We start from the raw sequence: 18,407 nt of genomic DNA, 5'->3' as shown, positions 1-18,407 counted from the left end.
TATCTACTCCAAAATAATAACTGAATTATTGTGTTTGCTCAGTTAAGTCTAGAACTTGGATTTAAACCCTACTCCAGTCGAGGGTTTAAAACCACGCTGTTTTTAATCCTGAACTTAACAATTTTTTGATAAATCCTTGACTGGGAAAGAGGCGAGAATCTAATTTAAGTCCTGGACTTATAAGACTGTCACTCACAACACGAAATTATAAACTCTAGGGTCTAACATGATCTCTAAACTCCAGTCTATATAAGTCCTCAACTACGTTAATGCTCTGACACAGAAAGTCGATTTTCTGACTCCAGAGTTTTAAGCCAGTTAAAGTCTAGAACTTAGCTAAATCCCGAGCTTGAAAACCGGCCTAGAACTTGAATTTAAACCCAGTCGAGGGTTTAAAATCACGCTGTTTTAAGCCCTGGACTTAACGAATTTGATAAATCCTTGACTGGGAAAGAGGCAAGATTCTAACTCAAGTCCTGGACTTATAAGCCAGCCCTTCACTCAAAAAGCAAAATTATAAACTCCAGGGTCTAACATGATCTCTAAACTCCAGAGTCTATTTAAGTCCTTAACTACTTTAACACTCTGACTCGGAAATCCAATTTTCTGTCTCCAGAGTTTAAAGCCAGTTAAAGTCTAGAACTTAGCTAAATCCCCAGCTCGGAAACCGGCCCTTATACACTGGGAAAACATCTTGACACTTGGACAATGTTGCAAAATTTTCATGTTTTCATGCATGCTCATTTGACTGTTTAATTTTTATTTATAGCTCTATAGTGTAGGTAAAAATGGAGATTTATCAGTATTATTATTTCTTAATTATTCAATTTGCTAAGACAGTCAATACAGAATTGTCAAATATTGTATATAGATCAATCAGTATTTAGGTTTGAACAGAAAGATTGTTCAACTTTGTGTTTACAGAGTTGTTTTATGATTTTAATTGACAAAATTTATTCAGCATATGGCTGGTCAACAATTGATTGAATTGTACAATGTTTTCACAGATCTATTAGGCCTAGACATTTTACATGCTCTAATGCATAATATAATGTAAATATGAATCATGTAGCAATAGCTCGATAATGCTTTAAAACCTCAATTTAACATGATATAAGATATAAATAATACAGTAATGTTTAATTGAAAAAGGCTCTACTGATTTCTAGGTTATGTATGTCTATTGTGATTTATTGCTTATACAATTTTCAAGGAGGCTACTTACATCTGACTCCATTTTAGTATTTCATATTTAAATTGATATTGGATAGAATAAAGTACCAAACTATTATTATTAGAGGACAGCCGGACTCAAAAACACCAGCCAATGAATTAGCATGGAAAGATGCAACACCATAGAACAGAAAGTATACAGAAAGGTGTCTTCAAATCTGATCATCCATTTTACATGGCACCAAGACTAACTTGTGTGCTCTGAGACGGCGCCATCTTTGTAGAACTTGAATTTGACGCTAATTTAAAAACACTCAAATAAAAGCATTGCTACTCTTTTGTTCTAATATTTTAAACATTCAATGAAATCACTCGAAATTTATAAATTCAAATCGATACATCATGATTATCTATTAATCCTAGTGATATGAATAAATAAATAGATAGAAATATTATGAAGGTATAATGTTGATCAAGTGATTGGGAAAACTTTTTTAATTCTGATACAAGGTTCTTTTTGACAAGGCAACAAGTTGATTATAATTCAGTGATAAAATTAACAGAAATAGTTTGGATATTGCACTCACTCTTATAGAAATACAATTGGACTTGGAAAAAATAAATAAAAATAATCTGTGGATATACAGAAAATAACAATCTCAGTACCCTTTTTTGAAATATTTTATCACTACATGTTTCGGACATTTATGCCATTTTCAAGTGATATGAAGTAAATAAATTTAATACTACTGGAAGATTCTTATTTTGATCATTATGTTAGTGTATTCATATGTTTTTATGAACTAGGACTGTAAATTTTGGGTTTAAATTTGCATGATTCTATCAAAAATGGGGTTATTGGTGTCTGTAATCTATGAACTTAAATGTAGTGATTGTGACAAATTGTATATCGGGCAAATGGGTAGAAATTTCCATATCAGGTTTAGAGAACATATCCAAGCACTAAAATCTAAAAATTATACACAGAAGTCGGCATTTGCTGAACACTTGATAGATTCAGGCCATAATTTTACAGATATAAATTCCAATATGAAAATACTTAATTATGGTAATAAAAGTCAAAAACTGAATGTCAAAGAAGAATTCCATATTTATAAAGCAGCAAAATTAAACAGAGATAAAATAATAAACTTAATCCAATTAGACACCAATAACCCCATTTTTGATAGAATCATGCGAATTTAAATCCAAAATTTACAGTCCTAGTTCATAAAAACATATGAATAAACTAACATATGATAAAAATAAGAATCTTCCAGTAGTATTAAATTTATTTACTTCATATCACTTGAAAATGGCATAAATGACCGAAACATGTAGTGTTAAAATATTTCAAAAAAGGGTACTGAGATTGTTATTTTCTTTATATTTATATTACAAGTAGCCCTATACAGGAAAGAGATAATAATCTGTGGAATTTATAAAATGAACTTATTCAAAATATGAATAATTTAGGAGGGCACAGAGCAACAAATCAGATGTTGCAGTCACAAATCCATCTCGGTCTTACCACAGAGAAAGAAATTTCTTAACATTTATTTTACTTTGTGGTTTTACACAGCACCGTAATGCACATGACCAGGTAACGGTTTCTCCCATTCATTCACCATTCAGTTCTTTGTGATGAGAGTTACCAAGCACTATATCTGGGGAAGCTGATACTGGCAGTGAATAATTGAACCGCCAAGCTGACCTTCTGTCTCATATTTCCACAGACTTCTAAATGTAAATTCGTCAATTTTGGAGCTAGCTTCAGTTCATCTCCTTCTTTGATGCTCTTGATATTCTTTTCCTCCAACACTTGACCTTTGGGAAAATTCATTCCATGATCAAGGAAGTTGTTCCTGAGCAATTTTAGAAGATGTGGCACATCATTAAGTACCAAAATATGATGAGAGGTGATTGAAGAATGATTTTGCAATATTGTCACATACAATGAATTCCATAGACTTTGGTTTCCTCCGCCCATGTCACTCACTACACCAACAACTTTGAAGTCCAATATTTCAGTTCAGAAATAACTTCAAAAAGAATATATTTTGTTATTTTTTGATCAAATGCATAGTATATTATTTGCTTCCATTTCCTACATAGACTCCTAGCCATCACAACCTGAACTTTTGTGTGTGGTCCAAGAATTTGGTCTGGAAGACATTTAATATTCCTTGTCCACATTAATGGAGTTGACAATCCTGGTAATGGTAAGTTCATTTCTAATCCTAGAAAGTTGTATGCTCTCCTAGATGAAGAACAAAGTGTTAATGCTAAAACAATATCACTCTCATTCCATTTCAGTATTTTATTGTTCAGTAGCCTTGCAATTTGACCTTCGGTGAACACTTTTTTCAACACTTTTCTGCATAATTTTTACAACTCTGAACTGTACAGCTAGCAGGCATTGCAGGAAAATAACTTATCAAGTGGTCAAGAAAAAACTAACTATTTACATAAAATATCAATTACGGTAAGGTAAAGTTCGATTTGTCCCGTGTGGGGACTTGCCAGTTACCTCCATCGGGCGCGTCCCCGTTGGAATCGGGGAATGCTCACCGGCCCTGCAGCCAGCAGCGTCGGGGGGTAGTGGTGAAATAAAATAGCCACCGTGAAAGAAAAACTGGACTGGTCCTCCAGGTTGGGGGTTGGGGTAGGGCTAACAATCCTACCCCGTAAAAAGAACTACGTTACGAAAACCACTAAATGTGCCTCGGAACAGGACAGGAATTACAGGATTGATTTGGAAACAGACAATGACTTGATTAGGAAACGGATGGAAAAACGAAAGAGGAGAAGAAGAGATATGTTGATTGCTTCTTGGAATGTCACAAGTTTAAATAGAGCCGGTAGCACAATGAGACTGAGACAAGAACTAGAAAAGTATAGAATTGGAATTGTAGCTCTACAGGAAATAAGATGGAAAGGGAATGGAATAATGGACCTAGGTAATCATACCATATTCTACAGTGGACACGACCATAACACATTTGGAACAGGATTTCTTGTACACAAGAATTTTAAGGACAAAGTTATAGGATTCAAAGCAATAAATGAAAGGATTTGTTTGCTGAGAATAAAAGAAAAATTCTTTAATATAAGTTTGATATGTGTTCATGCACCCACCAATGAAGCAGATGGAAATAATAAAGATCAATTCTATGAGAAACTGGAAAATGTCTATAAAGATACCCCTGAGTATGATGTTAAAATAATCCTTGGTGACTTCAATGCTAAACTTGGACGAGAACAGTGTTACAGGCCAACTATTGGACCCTACAGCCTACACAATGAAAGCAATGAGAATGGCCTGAGAATGATTGATTTTGCAGGAGGAAACAACATGACCATTAGTAGTACCTTTTTTAAACACAAGGACGTTCACAAAATGACGTGGTTATCCCCAGATGGACGGACAAAAAATCAAATTGATCATGTTATGATTGACAGACGTCACGGCTCAGATATCCTTGATGTGAGAAGTCTTCGTGGAGCTGATTGTGACACAGATCACTTCATGATAAGATTGAAATACAGGCAAAGAATAAATAACACTGGGTTCTCCAAAGGCAAGAAACAACTAAAGTTCGACTGTGAAAAGCTACTCAAAAACCAAAGTCTGAAAGAAGCCTACCAACAAAGATTACAAGATAAGCTAGAAGAATACCAGCATGCGGGGGACACAACAGCAGAACAGAAATGGAAAAATCTGAGACATAGTATTGTGATGAGTGCTCAGGAGACAATCGGATACAAGAGAAAGGAAGTCAGAAATACATGGATAGATGAAGAATGCATACAAGCCCTTGAAGAGAGAAATAAGGCAAGAATAAGTATGTTGAATAGGAGAACAAGGGCAACAATGAACCTGTTCCAAGAGAAGAGATCGTCTGCCAGACAAGTCTGCCGTAGAAAGAAAAGAGATTTTGAAAAGAGGAAGCTGGAAGAAATCATGGCATATGCTGAAACAAAGGATGCAAGAAAGATGTACCTGAGGATACGTGAAGGAAAAGCTGGTTTCCAACCACGAACAAATTTCTGCACAGATAAGGAAGGCAACCTCATTGGTGGCAAAGAAGAAGTCATTGAACGATGGAAAGAATATTTCAGTGATTTACTTGGAGAGATTGCAGAAGAGGATGGTGGAATGGAAGGAATCACCCGTATAGGTCCAGAACCATTCAGCCACGACCCCCAACTACATGAAATGGAAGAAGCCATTGGTTCGATGAAGAACAACAAAGCGCCTGGAGAAGATGCAATCACGGCAGAAATGATCAAAACTGGTGGCCCTGCGCTCCTCAGCACATTACATAGTTTGATAGTGCAAATCTGGAGAGAAGAAGAAATGCCTGAAGACTGGCACACGGCGTTAATATGTCCTATCCACAAAAAAGGAAGCAAAATCGACTGCACAAACTACAGAGGAATAGCCTTGTTAAGTGTTGCTTATAAGATATTGACCAAAATAATTGCCAAGAGATTGATACCATATATGACTGAGATAATAGGAGACTATCAATGTGGATTTAGGCCGAACAGATCATGTACAGATCATATATTCACAATACGCACAATTTTAGAGAAATGCTATGAGTACAATATAAGTCTACATCAACTTTACATAGACTATAAACAAGCATTTGATAGCATAAAAAGAGATAGTCTCATTAAAGCTATGATAGAATTTGGTATACCTTGTAAGCTGGTGAGATTGGTCAGAATGACACTCAAAGAGACTAAATATAAAATAAAGGTGCAAGGGAGACTATCTAGCAGTTTCATGGCAAGCAAAGGTCTGAGACAAGGAGATGTTTTATCAGCAATGCTGTTCAACATAAGTTTGGAGAAAGTAATGCGAAACTTGACTGTCAATCCAAATGGAACAATCATGGATAGAACATTGCAATATATGGCATATGCGGATGATGTGGTTTTGATTGCTAGGAACAAAAGAGCTCTGGAAGAAGGTTTCAACCAACTGGAAATTGGCTCTCAGAATACAGGACTCACCATAAATGCAAACAAGACAAAATACATGTTCAACAGCAGGATAGATGGTCAAGAAAACGAAAGGCAACTAGTGATGGGCAATAGTATCTTTGAAAGAGTTGACGAATTCAAGTACTTAGGTGCTATGATAACACATAGAAATGAAGTGCAGGTAGATATCAAAGCAAAGCTGTCAGCAGGTAATCGATGCTATTATGCCATGAAACATTTTTTGAATTCCCGGCTCATCACTAGGAAAGTGAAAATACAAGTATATATCACCGTTATTAGACCAGTAGTGCTTTATGGTGCAGAAACTTGGGTCCTAACTCAAAAAGACGAAGCGCTACTTAATGTCTGGGAAAGAAAAATCCTCCGGAAAATATATGGACCTATCTTCAGTAATGGAGAATGGAGGATACGTACTAATCAGGAGTTACGAGAGCTTTTCGGAAACCCAGACATTGTGAGTGAGATAAAAGTTAGGCGTCTTAGCTGGCTGGGACACCTTGAACGAATGAGTGACTCCAGGAGTGCGAAAAAAGTCCACAGAATGAATCCAGGTGGAAGAAGATTAAAGGGAAGACCGAGAATGCGCTGGATTGATGACGTAGAGAATGACCTGAAAGAAATGGGTATCAGAGGTTGGAGGAGAAAGGTGCAAGACCGAGACGAATGGAGAGGCATATTGCGGAAGGCCAAGACCCTCAATGGGTTGTAGAGCCACGGAGTAAGTAAGTAAGTAAGTAAGTAAAGTTCGATTTGTATTACAGTCATAATGATGCACACAGGAAGACTACAAAAAATATCTATAACAAAATAATAGTTAACTAATAATGCACTGCAAACATTGCCTAACACTGCATTGTTCAACACACTACTCTATTTGACTGTGAATTATCTATATATATAAAAGCGAAATGGCACTCACTCACTGACTGACTCACTCACTCACTCGCATAACTAAAAATCTACCAGACCAAAAACGTTCAAATTTGGTAGGTATGTTCAGTTGGCCCTTTAGAGGCGCACTAAGAAATCTTTTGGCAATATTTTAACTCTAAGGGTGGTTTCTAAGTGTTTAAAGTTCGTCTTTTAGCATGTATATTCTTCTTCTCCCAATCTCTTAATTATAATTGAAATGTCCATATCATATATGTTTCTATAGAACTATAATCTAGATAGAGTACCTCTTCGAAACAGTTGTTAACTGGCAACCAAATTAATAATTTTGTCAGGTTGGCATTAAGTTGAGTTGACTTTTTTAGGTTGGCACCAAGTTGAAGGTTTTAATGCATTTATCGCGGAAAAATTGATTGGACACTGCTACTTCAATCCTGGGAATATATTATTACTAGCCGTAAGGCTCGCTTCGCTTGCCATATACGTTCAGCCAGACGTTTAGTCTGGACCCCCGACTGGATTGTTCTAACATATGATAAAAATGCTCAAACGAAAAATGCAGGCGAGCGAAGCGAGCCTGCTGATGTCATTCTTGGACGATCCAGTCGGGGGTCCAGGGGGCGGAGCCCCCTGGCTAGACGGATATGGCGAGCAAAGCGAGCCTGACGGCTAGTAATATTATATACACCAATAATAAAACAAAAAAATGATAAATTGATCCACAGCCTACTATAGATAGAGTAAGCTATTATCTAAATATGCCATGGCTGATCCCAATAAATTCGAAGCATTGCATTCACATAATATAATGCATTGAAGACAAGCTGGAATCGAGCACATATTCTACAATTTGTACTACAGCCTACGTCACAGCTGCAGTTCCCCCACTCCAATTGCATTTCAACTCCAATACATTGAATGAGTGACCAAACTTCTGTCTACTAACATTGATCACACAGACATACCTTCTTGTGCTGAAACATGATTTCAGCTGGTTGATGATTATATTCAACATAATTTACAACTTTTACATAAACAAAATGATACAGGTTGAGATATCAATGTGTTGTTTACATCATTCATTTTCTCTTGGAGCTCTGTATGGGAATCATGTATCACATGACCACATTCTTATTTAAAAAATTAATTTGGTTTCATATGGGGGACAAAGATATTGAAGGGACAGAGTGATTTCTCATTTCAAATAGGATCTCCAATGAAACCTACTATCAAATTATCCTTGTAAAAGAAATATTTAGCTGTTTCCATAATTTTAACCAATTCTGTATAATTGATAGTTGCAGGTTTCAAAAATTGCAATAAAACAATTCTTGGGCAAGTTCTCCAACCCAGGAGGTCTCTAGTATTATAATATTTCATTTTTATTTCAGTAGCAAGTTTTCTCTGTTGGAGGTATTAAAAAAGACAATATGGCATTTTTTGATACTTATAGAATTAAAAACAAAAACTTATCATCAATATTTATCAAGTTTAGATTATTCCTTTCCAGTGTTTTTTTCAAGTACACTTCAACAGCTTTTATTCTTTTGAAACATTTTTCAATAATTCTTTTAATTTTTGTTTGACAAAATTTTGTTCAGGCATCATGAATGAATAGATTTTCTTTCTATAGTTTGAGAGATATTACTTTCAACATGAAGAGGGGAACTGATTTCTCCTTGCAGTTTGTAGCATTGACAGAGTAGTGGGGAGGAGTAACAATTGGGGCTGCACACAATTGGATGCTGACACAAAAGTAGGGAGAATGCTGTTGGGTAGTGGGAGTGATCAGTGAAGGAAAGAGCATTGGGCCTCTCTGTCTTCAAGAGAGAACCATGTTAAAATTAATATCTCCCGGACTATAGTGCATAAACATTGTTTATTCAGCTGATGAACCCATAGTCCTGAAAATATGGATATACCTCTCAGGACCAAACCACATGAGGATTTTTTCAGACCAATCAGCAGGACAAGAAGCTGTACAACTGGTTTGGCATTTGGAAACCAGCTGATAATCAGCCAATCAGAGAGCTTCCTGCCCTGCCGACTCTCCTGAAAACCGCTTCATTTAGCTTGGCACTTATGTTTTTCCAAGATAGTTTACTTTTCTAGGGTTTCAACAGGTTATAACATTTACACTTGTCTGTTTTTTGTAATACTGACGCCTTGTCAATACCAATACAAAAACATGTTATACACTTTTGCATTTATGTTAGCACTGAAAAATGTGAAAACCTTGCAGGAAAGTCTGTTGACTTTCAATCTCGATTAGATGTCATGAGAGCCAATCAGAGAAGCCTTCTCTCATTGGTTTTTGTGGAGTTTAACAATGATTAAAAGTTTAACAGGCTTTTGTGCAACTAAGGCTAACTATTTGTTTTGGTGGAGTAATTAGTTCTATAAAAAATCATGAATTCTCAACAGTGAAACATAATATATTTTATTGCACAAGGTTTTTTGTTTATATGAAAATACATTACCTCACATGAAAATGATAATATTCGAATTTTTTTTCAAATTTATTTCTCAAAAAACATACACAATATTATAGTCCAGTCAAATGGTCGTTTTCCAGGAACCAGCCCCAAAAGAATTTTTCTTGGCGGTTCTTTATTTTGGGGCGCTGAATTCGAATCCAAAATTTGCTGACACGCCAGAGGGCGGCTTCACCCCCAAAATTTCGGACTTTTTTCGAATTTCTCATTCAATCTCGAAAACCTCGATTCCCTGAAGAAAAATCATTCATGACAAAATTAAAGAAAATAGAATTTCTAATAAATTGAGTAGTCACGCAGGACTCTACCGTTCTTGGTTCTGGAGCTATGAATTTTCAAAATAGGGTTATTTTTCAAGGGGTTTTCAAAATTATGCAAACTCACCACTTTCACCCAATACAACTTGGATATTTTACCAGTAATGATGAAACCACACATCACGTGAAAGAGCAATTAATTTTGAACCGGATTACTTGAGAATTTTAAAATTTACTAGAGGGGAAGGGGGGGACACCCAAAAATAGAAAACAAATCATTCAGTAGAAATACAAATTTTTCATTATAATACTTTTCCAAGGTCAAAAAAACCTATTTTGGCTGAAATCATCAGTAGAAGGTTATTTCCTATGAGAATCACCTGTTAGATGCACTAACTTCCATTATTTCCGGGTGGGAGAGGGTTCGCCCATAAGGATACGTCAAGGATCAAACTTTAAACACTCATAACTTTAGACAGAATGGTCAGATCTCATTGTTCTACAGCTCATTCTTCTCAGCTCGTCAAGGCGGTTCGAAATCATGTATCATAACTTAAATTTGATGAAAAAATAAGAAAAATCCTCTTTTAGTGTATTTTAGCCCATATTAAATACACAGAAAAATGCCCAATTTCTATATTCAAACCTGTGTATCTCGGTAACCCGAAATGATAAAAAATGGTACTTGATCTTGATTTGAAGAACAGAATGATTTGAATCTAAGAAACAATTTAGCTCCAGAATAAAAAGTGGTAGAGTCCTGCGTGACCACTCAATTCATTTGAAATTCTATTTTCTTTAATTTTGTCAAGAATGATTTTTCTTCAGGAACTCAAGGTTGTCGAGATTGAATGAGAAATTCGAAAAAAGTTCGAGATTTTGGGGTTTTTTGGGGGGTGGAGCCGCCCTCTGGCGGGTCAGCAAATTTCGGATTCGAATTCAGCACCCCAAAATACATATAGAACCATAAAGAAAAATTCTTTTGGGGCTGTTTCCTGTGAAACAACCATTTGACTGGACTATTATAATAATTGGTGTGCTACCAATTAAATCCAAATAGGTTTGATAGCTTTCACCTATCACCTAAGGAAAGTCATCGGTTCCAATATTGCTAATATCTTGATAAATCATGAATGGATTTAATGCCTATGGATAATAAGTCCAGTTCAAAGCAAATCAAATTATAATTTTCAAAATGATTCGAAAAAATTCAGTTTACACCAGAACAAATAATCATACATGGACTGAAAATAGATTGAACATAATTGAGGTTACAAATATGTTTGATATGTTCATCAAAATAGATTCAAAAAGCTTTCACAAAAACTCAGAAATTATTGTTTCAAAACTAGATCAAAATATACAACTTATAAATTAATAATACTTATCCTTCATTTACAGGCTATAAGGCAGGCTTATGACTTTCAACATTAAATGAAAATTTTAACACCAATTGAAAAGAGAAATTGAAATCTACACTTCACATATGTTCAATAACATCAATAAATTTAATAAAAAACATTCAAATCTCATACAAAACATCTTAAATTTCAATTATTTAGAAAATCTTCAACAGGAGACAAATACTTCTAATGATAGCCAAGCCTTATACAAAATTGAGAGAAACGCCTGAGATAAACACCTAAATAAATGCCTACACATCATCGATTGCCAACTGATAAAGAATAAAAGTTAACAAATTTCATTTATTATACTCAATAAAACTTTATTTTTTTAAGTTATCTTAAATTAATTTACTCTGTTGTTTAGAATTATCTGTTAATTCAGAAATAGAACTTCATCAAAGTGAGTTGTCCAACATTTGTGTAACTGATTTTTCCGGTAAAAAGTCAAGTCCACATATAGATTACACCGATATTTGCTATCAAGTTTTATTAATATTTTGAAAATAAAATTGAAGATTCGATTTCAATCGAGAAAAATGTGATATTACATAATATAATATTATAACATCTAAAAATAATACAAGAGATAATACTATTGAATATATAGAAATACTCTCAAACATAATTCAGAGGTTTACAGGCTTACTGCTAAAACAAGCCTCATTTACACCAAGAGAATGATACAAAAATGTTGTTCTTGAATAAGATATAAATATTGAAATTTGAATTAAGAAAACATAAAAAATGTTATTCTTTATGAAATTTGGATGAATAACAGTTTTGGGCAAGCCTGGTGATGTATCCCAACCATATTCATATGATCTGGGACAATTATTATCAATGTATTCACAAATCATTTTTTTTTTTTTGAAGCCACAAAGAGAGGAGGACTAACCTCATTCATGGCAGACTCTACTGCAGGATTTACCCACCAAGTTATTACTTATTGATAAAATAAATTGAATCAATTGAAGATGAAGTTTAATTGGAAGATTCAAGGTAGAGTAGATAACTGTTTTAATAAAGTTTGATAAGAAAGTGAGGGTTAACAAAATTATGCTTAGCTAGGAGTTGTTTCTCCAGTATGTGTTCTGGTATGTGTTTTCAAATTACCTAATCTAGCACATTTGAAGTCACAAAACTTGCAGCTGAAAGGTTTTTCTCCAGTATGTGTTTTGACATGTGCTTTCAATGCACCTAACCGAGCACTTTTGAAGTCACAAAACTTGCAGCTGAAAGATTTTTCTCCAGTATGTGTTTTGATATGTGCTTTCAAATTACATAGCTGAGAACTTTTGAAATCACAAAACTCGCAACTGAATGGTTTTTCTCCAGTATGGGTTCTGATATGTAATTTCAAATGATCTAGCCTAGCACTTTTAAAATCACAAAACTTGCAGTTGAATGGTTTTTCTCCAGTATGTGTTCTGATATGTGCTTTCAAATCACCTAACCTAGCACTTTTGTATTCACAAAACTCGCAGCTGAATGGTTTTTCTCCAGTATGGGTTCTGATATGTACTTTCAAATCACCTAACCTAGCACTTTTAAAATCACAAAATTTGCAGCTGAAAGGTTTTTCTCCAGTATGTGCTCTGATATGATCTTTCAAATGACCTAACCTAGCACTTTTAAAAACACAAAATTTGCAGCTAAAAGGTTTTTCTCCAGTATGTGTTCTGATATGATCTTTCAAATGACCTAACCTAGCACTTTTAAATTCACAAAATTCACAGCTGAAAGGTTTTTCTCCAGTATGTATACTGATATGTCTTTTCAAATCACCTAACCTAGCACTTTTGTATTCACAAAACTCGCAGCTGAATGGTTTTTCTCCAGTATGGGTTCTGATATGTACTTTCAAATCACCTAACCTAGCACTTTTAAAAACACAAAATTTGCAGCTAAAAGGTTTTTCTCCAGTATGTGCTCTGATATGATCTTTCAAATGACCTAACCTAGCACTTTTAAAATCACAAAACTCGCAGCTGAAAGGTTTTTCTCCAGTATGTGTTCTGATATGATCTTTCAAATGACCTAACCTAGCACTTTTAAATTCACAAAATTCACAGCTGAAAGGTTTTTCTCCAGTATGTATACTGATATGTCTTTTCAAATTACCTAACAGAGTACTTTTGTAGTCACAAAACTTACAGCTGAAAGGTTTTTCTCCAGTATGTGATCTGATATGTACTTTCAAATCACCTAACCTAGCACTTTTAAAAACACAAAATTCGCAGCTAAAAGGTTTTTCTCCAGTATGTGTTCTGATATGTGCTTTCAAATCATCCAACCTAGCACTTTTAAAAACACAAAATTCGCAGCTGAAAGGTTTTTCTCCAGTGTGTTTTCTAATGTGTACCTTCAAATGACCTAGCTGAGCACTTTTGTAGTCACAAAACTCGCAGCTGAAAGGTCTCTCTGATGTATGAGTTCTAATATGTGTTTTCATATTACTTAACTGAGCACTTTTGTAGTCACAAAACTCGCATCTGAAAGGTTTTTCCCCAGTGTGTTTTCTAATGTGTGTCTTCAAATAAGTGAACCTTGGTGTTTTCTAGCTACAGTGAGCACAGTTGTAGTAGAGTTTGGTCTTTTTGCCAGCCACAGATGACTCAGTGCACTTCTCCACTGGAGAGGTTGAATGCTCATTCAGTCCACCCACTTCTGTTGCATAGTCTCGGCCAGATGTGCTGCAGTTTGAAGGCCACATCTCTGGTTCGCTCTTCACTGCACTTTCTTCAGCCTCTTGCTCGTCTGCAATCACCAATAATGCAACTTGTAAATTATGAAAACAGAATATTATATAGTGACATTAACGTTATGAAGTTCAATAATACATTTTGTAATTGTTATAAAGTATTCTGATGGTTCATTATACTGTATTTCTTTATAGCTAGCTAATGGTGATAATTCTCCATAGTGTTGATGGATTGGTTATCAGAGGTAATTTATGAAATTGAAGAAGTCAAATTTATACCAAAAATTTCTATTGCAATTTGTTTCTGTTAATTATATATCTACATTGTAGAAAACTTGCTGGCAAAGTTGTGAAGCTGGAAGAAGATAGCACTATCTGCATTTTCAAATTAAAGACAAGGATAGTCACATCAATGTTAATCACATATTATCATTATTAGGTGGACCTCACTAGTCAGCTTGGGTAGATGTTAGGCTACCATAGGTGAGTCTAGAACTCAGCGTTACAAGATAAAATTGTACTACTGACTTGAAACGCTTATAGAAACCAAATCACTTGTATCAAATATGCAGATTATTAATTGCTCAAACGTGATTGAGACAAATATTCAATAGAAATATTATGCGTTGACAAACAAGTTGGCACAAGAAAATTGGTTCAAGAAAATTGAGTCAAGTCTCAAGGAACGACTTCTTGGCAAGAAAAGACAAGACTTGAACGACAAGTTGGCACAAGAAAATTGAGTCAAGTCTCAAGGAACGACTTCTTTTTAAATAAATTCAACTTAAAAACTAGTGGCCACTAAGTCTATTACTTATGTGCCTTTTGTTTAATTTTGTTTGAGAGTTGAACTAAATTTTTTTGCCTTTGGTTTGAACGTGTTGGGAAAGCATACTAAATTTACATTCATGATAGATTATTTGAACAAACTAACTTCAATTCGGATTTTACTTCTTATATCGTCTACTTTTCTAATTTTTTGATCCAACTATAATTTACATTGAAAAAAACAAATAAAACATTTAAAAATAGTTGAGATCAATTCAAGTTTTTATATCACAGCCAGTCAGGAAAAAGTAGGAACAAGAACAGTGTGAGAAAATTTTCTTGTTAAAGCTCATCTGGACTTTGTCTATATTACCAACCCAAAGAGAATATAACTATTTTATGAATTAATCATTCCATTTTTGGTGATTATAATATTCATTATTTTACTAGCCTATTGAATTCACAAATTGTCTTTATATCAACTAATACTATTATTTTTTTCCAATGGATCTGTGACATCATCAAGCTGACTGGACATACAGCCTTTGGCGGCCTATTCAAACTATTGGTTATTAGCTTAGTGAGACGTCCTTTTCTGAACTGTTTCCTTACAACTGTCACCCAGTTTTTGAATAATTTATAAAACAGAAACTCAGACATCACTAAACTTGTTAACTCCAATTTTGCATAAGGATTCTTAATTTACTGAGGTTGCTTGTGGGACTTTTTCCATTTTCATTGATCAATTGATAATAATCTTGACAATAGAACAAATTTATTTAATTTGTAATACAATTCCTACAAAGGATAAAAAGCTCAAAGAGTATAAACTATAGAATACTACAAGTGTTGATATTTTCAATAGCAAGTAACTATACAACTGGATTCGATTCATTTGTGCTTCTAACAGACTCTTGCAGAACACAGGTAACACCTGCTCCTGAATGAATAAAATATGGATATATTGTGTAGAAAAAATGTTTCCACTAAGACTTATTGAGACATGAAAGACTTGAGATGAAATAATTGAAACAGATCATTCAAAAACTGGTAACAGATTCTCTATAGAATGGAAAACAACACAATCGAAAGACACAGAAGTCAAAAGTATTGTTGGAAGCTCACAGTGAAAATGTGTATGGTACACAACAGTTAACAAGATTCTACTTGACAACAAGAACTTACAAATAATCTCGAATACAGTTTATAAGCAAATGGAAATGACTTTAAAACAGACAAACTCCTCTTACCTGGTATGGACATAACTTCTGTTGATTGCAGCCTTCAAACGAATCCTCCAAACTTACTGATACTACTTTGGCTATTCTTCCACCTAAAATACAAACCAGCACATGAATATTCACTCCAGTGTTGTGAGTAGAGTAGAGACAAAAATAAGTAAATTTAGTAAATTGAATGTAAATTTAGTAGATGAGGATATTTTTGGTAATCAAGAGAAAAGGCCGGGAAGAGAACATAAGAGGAATGTAAAAGGTCAAGGAGAGGCACAGGAGGAGGAGGAGGAGGAGGAGGAGAAGGTGGAAGAGGATGATGTAGAGGGTGAAGAGGATGAGGTGAGAGAGGAAGAGGAGGTACAAGAAAAGGAGGAGGAGAAAGAGTTGGGGGACCAGTAGGAGGTTGAGGAGAAGGAGCAGGATGGGAGAGTACAATGAGGAGGAGAAAAGTGAAATCCAAAGAAAAAATAAAGAATAAAAATAAAATACAAAAAATATAAAGTAAAATCCAAAAAATACAAAGTAAAACCCAAGAACTAAGAATTGCATAATTATATTGCGGTGAGAATCTATACACATTGTCAATTTTGATAGCATATCAAATCTATTGAATTCAGGATTTATCATAGTTAGCAATGAAACAAATATGAATATTGGTTCTGTTAGTGAACCTGGTTAGATAACTTGCATCATAGATATCTACTATGGAAAATATTGGGAATAAATAAGTGGCAACAATACGTTCCTATCATTTCCACAGATTTCATAGGGTGAATGTCACAACAGTGTTTGCACACCCTCCTGTTAGCTGCTCTCATTTCAGGAGATTCCTAAATGTTTATTTATTACAGAACAAAGAACACTGCAGACATAAGGCCCAAAACAGTCTTCACTACAATTTACAATCGTATTAAGCAAGTTATTAAAAAAAGAGATACAGTAAATGCAATTTACAAATACATAAGAAAAATATGAGGAAAGCATAGGTAATTGAAAGTAATCTAAGTATAAGTAATAAATATGAGACAGTTCCTGTGATTGGTGCAGTTGAAGGCTACTTGAAACACACAGCTAATGCAAATTTAAGGAAAGAATGCAAATACAAGTTGAATTATGAATTACATACAACACATCAACAATGTTATCACTATACTTACCACACACTTCTTTTTCAATGGCCTTAGTCAGCCTGGAATCTGATTCTCCACTCAATGAATTGTGCTCTGAGACTGGTGATTTGCTATCTGTTATTTGGTCACATGTGGACATCTGCAATTAATTAAAATGGTACCAGTTACCAAAAACTTTTCAAAGTGGCTTCAACAATTATTGAAAACTTACACAATGAATAACTGAATGGGAGTCAATTCTAGTGATGGGATCACTATTGATCATGAGATAATTAACAAATTTCAGGGACTCTGGCATGATCTAAAAACTCTACAATTCATACACTCTCATCCAGCCTTAACAATAATTATAAACAATAATAGGCTTGGACAAACAAAATATCAACTTGGAATTTAGAACTTAAAATCCCCATAGAATATCTTTAATTTCTACTTTTTCTCTACAGTGCAACTTGGTAATTATGTACCATAATTGGGATGAACAAGTCTATTGTTACAAACTCTACAAGTTTACTGTTTCCCATGTAAATCGGCCTGGAAGCTTATTAACAAGTGCAGAGCGTCTACACAGCCTCAATGTGATTTCAGTCCAGATGTTATGAACAGTCACTATCTGAACTCCGTGGAGGCCATTCTTCAACAGATTCCAGTGACTCAGGCAAATGGTGTTGGAAATGTAGAAGCGCAACCCGCTGTCTTTTCTGTATGGAGGAGAGTCTCGAAGAATGATGTATTGAAAATAGTGACTGCTTTTAAAAATTCACCTTCTCAGGACATCTATGGATTTACTGTGGCTTTCTTGAAATCAGTGGTTGATGAGATGGCACCTCATCTTGCCAGTGTCTTTAGTCAGTGTCTTAAACTGGGCTACTTTCCGAATTGTTTGAAGTTGGGTAAAACTGTACCTATATACAAAAAGGGAGATGAGAAGGACAAGAATAACTTCCGACCAATTACTGTTACCCCCTTACTCGGAAAAATCTTAGAGGTTGCCATGAAGGATCAGCTAATGGACCATCTTGAGAGGAATAGTTTGCTGTCTGATAGACAACATGGCTTTAGAAAGTCCAAGTCCACACAAACCGCCCTGCTGGCCCTGATCAACGAAGTCATTGATGCATTCGAGAGTGGAGATTCTGTGGCAGTGAGGCTGTGTGACCTATCACGTGCTTTTGACTGTGTGTCTCATGAGCTTCTCCTTGGAAAGTTGAGTCAGTATGGTATAACGGACATTGTTGCTGACACTTTCAAGTCCTATCTTTCTGACAGAAGGCAGATAGTGAATGTTCGGGGTGCATCATCTGGCGAACTGCATGTACGGCATGGGGTACCGCA

The 18,407-nt window shown here is 34.9% G+C and overlaps 4 protein-coding genes across 17 annotated transcripts in view; 1 reads left to right on the top strand and 3 right to left on the bottom strand.

Annotated features, from left to right (window-relative positions):
• LOC111043943 (gastrula zinc finger protein XlCGF57.1-like) overlaps positions 1 to 1,369 on the bottom strand; it is a 46,677-nt gene extending 45,308 nt beyond the window's left edge. For 2 of the 3 annotated variants that reach the window (XM_039440937.1, XM_039440933.1), the window contains exon 1: positions 1,226 to 1,356. In XM_039440937.1, the coding sequence (XP_039296871.1) occupies positions 1,226 to 1,237 (12 nt within the window). In that variant the 5' untranslated portion in view covers positions 1,238 to 1,356. Of the gene's footprint in view, positions 1 to 1,225 lie in introns of all 3 variants that reach the window. The other variant, XM_039440935.1, reaches the window with a different exon arrangement.
• Positions 1 to 18,407, top strand: part of LOC111054622 (gastrula zinc finger protein XlCGF57.1) — a 721,792-nt gene that overhangs the window by 132,758 nt on the left and 570,627 nt on the right. The gene's annotated exons all lie outside the window — the stretch shown is intronic.
• Positions 12,239 to 13,722, bottom strand: LOC120354213 (gastrula zinc finger protein XlCGF57.1-like). Of its 3 annotated transcripts, none has more exons than XM_039440966.1 (2): positions 12,480 to 13,722; positions 12,239 to 12,395 (listed from the first exon to the last, which is right to left on the bottom strand). In XM_039440966.1, exons 1-2 carry the CDS (start codon positions 13,688 to 13,690, stop codon positions 12,299 to 12,301), a joined length of 1,308 nt encoding a protein of 435 aa, XP_039296900.1. In that variant the 5' UTR covers positions 13,691 to 13,722; the 3' UTR covers positions 12,239 to 12,298. The 3 variants fall into 3 exon arrangements, with proteins under 3 accessions (XP_039296900.1, XP_039296902.1, XP_039296901.1); XM_039440968.1 differs by having other exon boundaries at positions 12,239 to 12,324; positions 12,493 to 13,722; XM_039440967.1 differs by having other exon boundaries at positions 12,239 to 12,420; positions 12,505 to 13,722.
• Positions 13,677 to 18,407, bottom strand: part of LOC111060042 (gastrula zinc finger protein XlCGF57.1-like) — a 410,286-nt gene continuing 405,555 nt past the window's right edge. The window contains exons 8-9 of one of the 3 annotated variants that reach the window (XR_005572897.1): positions 17,100 to 17,211; positions 15,956 to 16,040 (exon numbers count right to left, since the gene is read on the bottom strand). Coding sequence is in view for 1 of the 3 variants with exons in the window: in XM_039440953.1 (XP_039296887.1) it covers positions 13,796 to 13,995 (200 nt within the window). In the remaining 2 variants the exon portion in view is untranslated. Of the gene's footprint in view, positions 13,996 to 15,955; positions 16,041 to 17,099; positions 17,212 to 18,407 lie in introns of those variants that run through there. The other 2 variants (XR_005572896.1, XM_039440953.1) reach the window with 2 other exon arrangements.

The sequence above is a fragment of the Nilaparvata lugens genome, chromosome 14 (genome assembly GCF_014356525.2).
Source record: "Nilaparvata lugens isolate BPH chromosome 14, ASM1435652v1, whole genome shotgun sequence".
In the NCBI taxonomy this organism is placed as follows: Eukaryota; Metazoa; Arthropoda; class Insecta; order Hemiptera; family Delphacidae; genus Nilaparvata; species Nilaparvata lugens.
The sequence above is the reverse complement of the archived record's forward strand: the minus strand, read 5'-3'. Positions and strand labels throughout refer to the sequence as shown.